Source organism: Narcine bancroftii, chromosome 5 (genome assembly GCF_036971445.1).
Source record: "Narcine bancroftii isolate sNarBan1 chromosome 5, sNarBan1.hap1, whole genome shotgun sequence".
Classification (NCBI taxonomy): domain Eukaryota; kingdom Metazoa; phylum Chordata; class Chondrichthyes; order Torpediniformes; family Narcinidae; genus Narcine; species Narcine bancroftii.
Window position 1 is genome coordinate 132,833,740 of NC_091473.1, and position 6,000 is coordinate 132,839,739.

The 6,000-nt window shown below is 37.6% G+C and overlaps 1 protein-coding gene across 6 annotated transcripts in view; it reads left to right on the forward strand.

Moving 5' to 3' along the window:
* Positions 1-5,607, forward strand: part of LOC138763979 (rho GTPase-activating protein 29-like) — an 84,371-nt gene extending 78,764 nt beyond the window's left edge. For all 6 annotated transcript variants that reach the window (XM_069939088.1, XM_069939089.1, XM_069939090.1 and 3 more), the window contains 2 exons: positions 3,130-3,238; positions 3,439-5,607. In XM_069939088.1, the coding sequence (XP_069795189.1) occupies positions 3,130-3,238; positions 3,439-4,316 (987 nt within the window). In that variant the 3' untranslated portion in view covers positions 4,317-5,607. The remainder of the gene's footprint in view (positions 1-3,129; positions 3,239-3,438) is intronic.
* Positions 5,608-6,000: the final 393 nt, after the last annotated feature.

Sequence of the window (6,000 nt, forward strand, 5' to 3'; positions counted from 1 at the left end):
TCATTGATTGTGTGTTTCAACAAAGATTCTATTTTGGAAATAGAAATTGATCAGCCGGTCAGGCATATCTGTGCAGAAGGAAATGGGGGATAACACTTCTAGTCAAACACCTTTCATTTGTATTTCAGATTTCTGGTATCTGCCAATTTTTCCAATTTAGTGATTTGAAAATTAATTCCATTTTGTTTCTTCTTCACCCCCCCCCCCGCCCCCCAACACACTGCTTGTTATTAACCTGTATTAAAAGAAAAAAAAAACATATTCCAAGACTACTTTTCAAATCAAATGCATTAATAATTTTTAATCCAGAATTAATTTGTATCGACTCCATCCATATACAGAATGATTAAGTGTAAAATGTTTAGGAAATGATTTACTGAAAAGCATAAAAGTTGGTTTTTCGTATTGAAGCTGATTAGGTAAATGAAGACAAAATGGATATTGAAAACTGGCAATTTTTTTTAGTGTAAATTTTTTAGTGCTTTGGCAGTTATGTTGGCTGTGTTATATGGATGGCTAGTGGAGGGAAACTGTATTGAGTAGGATGAAAAGAGGCCAATGAGAAAATTTGGTTCAACAATAACTAAGCTTAATGCTATTACAATGCCAACGACCCAATTTAGAATTCAGCATTGTCTAGTTTCTTCCCATCCTTCAAAATGCATGAGGGTTGCAGGTTAATTGGGGTATTTGAGTGGCATGGGTTTGTGGGCAGGAAAGGCCTGTTACTGTGCTAAATGTTGACATTTAATTTAAAATTTAACTTAATCAAGTCAGGAGACCTAATTCCCTCTGTTAGGTGACAAGGAAAAAGGAGCTCTGTTTTTAATTTCCTTAAAGGTTTGACAGCATCTGAGACACGCCTTGAAAATATGGATGAAGTCTGCACATAGCTCCTGAGGAATAGAAATGTGCCAGGTTTGGAAGATAATGCAATGATTGGTTAGATGGTTGGATGAATAATCTAGAAATGTTGGTTCAATTCAGATGTTAATTTCCTTTCCGTTCAATTAACAGTCTGCTGTTAGTTTCATTACAGTTAGTACCAGGTTTTCATTTAAAAAAAAAATTGGTTCATGAAAATCCTTCAGAGGGAAATTTCTGCCATCCTTGATCAAGATGGCCTGAATGTGATGCAGGCCCATATCTATGGGATTGACTCCAAGATAACTTCTGAAATGTTATCTTGAGTCACTTAGTTGTATCATAACTGCCACATTAAAGGGTAAAAGAAAACTGAACCAGCCACCAATTTCAGATATGACAGTCTGTTAATATTGCAAAATCCTCACTGACAGCGATACTTTTGTCTATATTGGGGATGTTGTCCCTTGGGCCAGCCAAGCAATGCCTGACGTCTAGTCCCACTCGCAGAATTTTACCTTGCAGAAACATGACCGACTTCAGCTCAGATGATAGTTCAAGACCTAGCACAAAAAAATGTTGCTGTCGTTAAAAATATGATTCTGAACAATATTGATAGTTGCTAAGGTGGAAGAGCAGTGGCATATGGAATATAATTCTTAAAAAATTAGGTCATATATTTTGAGTGGATTAATCAAACTGAAATGTGCTTAATGGTTGGAATGTTGGATCCCAAGAAGTACTGAGCAAGTCCAAGATGGAAGCAGCACTGGCAGGTGAATTTAAGGCATGGAATACAGAGCAGGGAGGCCATTAGGCAACTACCCAAATCATTATTTATCTTTTTAGCTGTGTGGCACTACAATCATGCCAAATGAGTTGAACGTATCTGACAGCTCAAAACTGAGCATCCATGAAGCTCTGCACATCCCCAACAGCAGCAGAAATCTGCGAATGTGACTCAGAACCACTACAAAAAAATTAGGTGTCAACCTCGTGGAAGCAGCAGCACACTTGCAAGCGAAACAGTGGAAACCAAAAATACAAGCAGTTAAGAATCAAATCAAAGCTCTGCAGTCCTGCCTGATAAAATAGTGAGAGGTGGTGGACGGTTCACTTCTAACTGGAGGAAGTAATTTCATGATTATCCCCATCTGTATTATTATTATTAGTAGAAGACCGCAGAGCCCACCTCACTGACAAAAGGCAAAGGAGGAAAAACCCAACCCCAACCAACCAATTTTCCCCTGCAACCGTGTCTGCCTGTCCCGCATCGGACTTGTCAGCCACAAACGAGCCTGCAGCTGACGTGGACTTTTTACCCCCTCCATAAATCTTCGTCCGCGAAGCCAAGCCAAAGAGAAACAAGTGTTAAAGATTAAGCTGAAACTTTTCCAACCCTGTTCATTTCGAGGATTACAGGAGATTGGATGCTGTGGAGATGATGGAACTGGAGCGTTCAGCTGAATTCCTGGAGGCTTGACTCTTCAGAAATAGCTGTGCCTCCAGCCAAGTTATTTCAGTCCAGTTATAACCACGACAGCCTCAGGGCCATGTGCAGAACAAATCCAAGCTAACAAATTAGCACACAGCAAAGGGACAGTGGTGTCACTAGCAATCCTCAATTTGTTTGCTGGTACAGTATTCATTTTGGGTTTTGCCAGGATTCTCCACTTTTGACATCATAGCCTTGCTTCAGAAGTGGACCAAAGAGTTGAATTCTCGTGGTGAGTTGGGAGTGATTGCCCTTAACAACAAGACAATATTTATCCAAGTTGAAATCCTTGGCTTCATGGGGAAATGCTCCAACAGCTGGAATCATACTAGGCAGGCAGGAAAGTGGTTGTGGTTGTCAACGAGTCCAAGGCATGTCCTCGCTCAGCTGCTTCATCAATCAATAAGCTGCAACATCAATAACCTTTCCGACTGAGTGTTAATCATGTCAAGTTACATTAATGCCATAAAGATGCCCTGGCAGTCCCCCTCTCCAACAAGAGGCAATCAAACCACCTTCTCTTGATGTTTTGTACTATTAACCAACATGTTCTCTGCCACCTTCCCCCTCCCCCCTGCAGGATTTCTTAAAAAAAACTTGTAGAATTCTGTCATATGAAATGTTATAACATTCACTTATATCTTGGTAATTTAAGTTTTCTCAAACAGCTGAAATTTTAAAATAAAAGTTGATATAAAATGGGGTGCAATGCCCAATAGATAATTACTGCCTGAATCAATAAATATAACTGGGGCTTTCTTTATTGGCAGAGCTCTGCGTTGTCTGGAAATGAAAAGGAATCTTCACAAAAACTATCTTCAAGTAAGATTGTTAGTGAAAGAAATAATCTAAAATTGAACAAAAAATCCATTGAATCAGGTTTGTATCTAGTTTCATTTATAAAATAAATAATTTATTTTGAGGAATTCAAAAATTGAGTAAAAGCAAATGTTCTACATTTTTGCACTGGGAACTGCCGAGTAACAGGGAATCAGTCTCGTGGGGAAGGATTTGTGATTGAAATTGAGGTTTTTAAAATAATCTGAGAGTACTAATGTATAAATTGTATAACATTTCAGGTCCAGAGACCTCTCTCAACCCGGAAAAATGTGAACTGCTGAAGGAGTTGCCAACTATACAAGCTTCTAAATTGCAGAAGGCCACCAAATTGCCATCAATTGAAAAAGCTGGTCAACAGCTTGTTAAAGTAAATATGCGGCCTTCCAGGCCAAAGCCGGTTATTCCAAGACCTGCTAGCCTGCCTGTTCCGGAAACGATTTCTTTGAAAGTGTGTAGCAAAACAAACAATGAAAGGAGTGCTATTATTGAAGAAGTTCCAGACATGCAAATTCCATCTCGTTCGTCAACATGCTGCAGATATTCGTACTATGATACCCAGTCACTCCGTCGGACTTGGGACAAGCAATATAAATGTTACAATATAACTCAAAAGACGGCCATGATTATGGCAAATGTGGCTCCTGCAAACAAAACCATTGAGAATTCTCTCTCTCCGCCCTTTGCTCAAGGCTCTGGCAATAGCTTCACAAGTAGCTTGCTCCCTAATAAACCAAACACAGTGACAGTTAGACAAGTGAAGACTCCTAAACTTGATGGGACATCATTAGATTCTGCACCACCTTATACATTTCGATCTCCACGAACCTTGCAGCCTCCGCCTGGCACTTTTTACAAACCTCCCTCTAATGCACTCAAACACACAGGAGGCTCTCTGCTCAAACCTATTGTAATATTGGCTAACAGCTTGGATTCTGGACAGGGTGACCATGGAACAATTAATCCTGAAGAAGAGAGCGAGAACAACGGGGCCAAGGAATTGGCAAATTCTGCATGTGCAGCCAAAGAACCCCAAGGAGAACGTAAACAAGCATTTCAGAGATTGCGGTCAAAACGAATTCCACCAGACTATGAATACAGAGAAGCCCATTTTGTTTAAATGCCAATTCAATGAACTCTTGAGTTCATCTGCCAAGTTACTTTTTTAGTATTTAAAAATAGTTTTATTTTTCCATGCAAAAAGCCATAACACAGCCTGGAATGCAAAACTTTTGACAGTGACATTAACATTTGAAATGACATTCAATTTTCTCGTGGATATTTTCGTGTAAATGCTTGTAATTTTCATAACTGAAGCTTCTAGTTTCCTAATAAAAGCTATAGTTAAAATTGAGTTTTAAATAAGCTATGTAACACAAGTATAAGTTCACTGAGGCGATTTCTAAATATACAGTCCATTGTATATTTTGTGGTGATAGAAACATGTTAATAGTTGTATATTTTTATTTTCAGTTGTCCAAAGTTTTACAAACTTAATATCCTCAACTGCCATTCCTAACTGTGCAATCAAAGCTTCATAAGAATTCTTTAAAAATTGCACAAACCTGCCAGAGCCCTTCTTTAATATGCAAAATCCTTCAAATATATCCATACTGTTTGCATATTTGAATAGAAATTTTCAGAGAACATAACTTTTCTTTTTTGGTGTATGCAATATGGCCTATGAACAATGTACACAATAGGGGTCCTGTCTTAAAATGTGAATTGCCTTTATAATTTGTGCATCAGTTTATTTATGTTCATTTTGTTGCATGTATGCTTTGTTTACATTTCTTTATACACAAAAACACTAAGCTATGTTTCTTAAAGCAAATATATTAATTCCTATATATAATGTCATGAATTACAAGAAATGCCTTAACCTTTGGAAAGTTGCCTTATGTAATTTATTAAAATGTAGGTTTTATGTCTATAAATGTTGAATTTATGTAAGCTAATTGTGAGCATCTGATTTTGTTTGTACTTGTAATGCTTTAGGTGGGTTGCATGAGCCTTCAAACAATTGACAGATGTAAATGGCAATATTTCTCATCAGTGTTTCAAATGAAAGCCAGAGTTGTTTTTTTTTGTATTTGCAGCATTTTTATAGGTTTTTTTTAACCAGTCATGCACTGTTCTCTGCTCTTGGGTGGAGAACCTTCCATGTTAAAAAGATCTTAAATGTGGAAAGGATGGGACATAATTACTTGAGAATTTTGGGATGATTGCGTTAAATGTGTTAAATGTGCCTTGTTTACAGTTGAGACAGTCTTGATGATGGAAATGCTGGTGTTGAAGAATTGTGGAATTGTTTTTTGTGTCCTATCATTCTACCGTGTTACCATATTGGAATTTCAGACCATCATTTCTGTATGACATTCACTTGCAATAAATGTTTTGTTTTTCTAGAATGTTTATTGGTTGGGGAAAATTCTGTAAGTTATTTCCTTATTTATTTTATTTCACACCAGCTGCATACAATTTCAAGTAATTCAGTACATGAGCCCTAGTTTAAAGTTTAATTTCTCTAGCTCTTCTGTTCTTCCCATTTTGGCCTTGACAATGCATAGTGTGAATTGTACATTATGGGGGCACTAATGAGCATGTAGCTAACAAATGGCAAAATTGAACAAAGTAAACCCAATTGTTTTGATGTCTTAACATTTTGGAGCTCTAATTCTTTCTGAACTAATGGGGCACTGTCCCCAGAGCATTAAGGGTTTTCAATGTCATGCAGGTTAATAGCTGACTAGAGTTTACTCCTCTGCTTTGATTGTGTAAAATTGGTTAACTTGGTCAGCAAG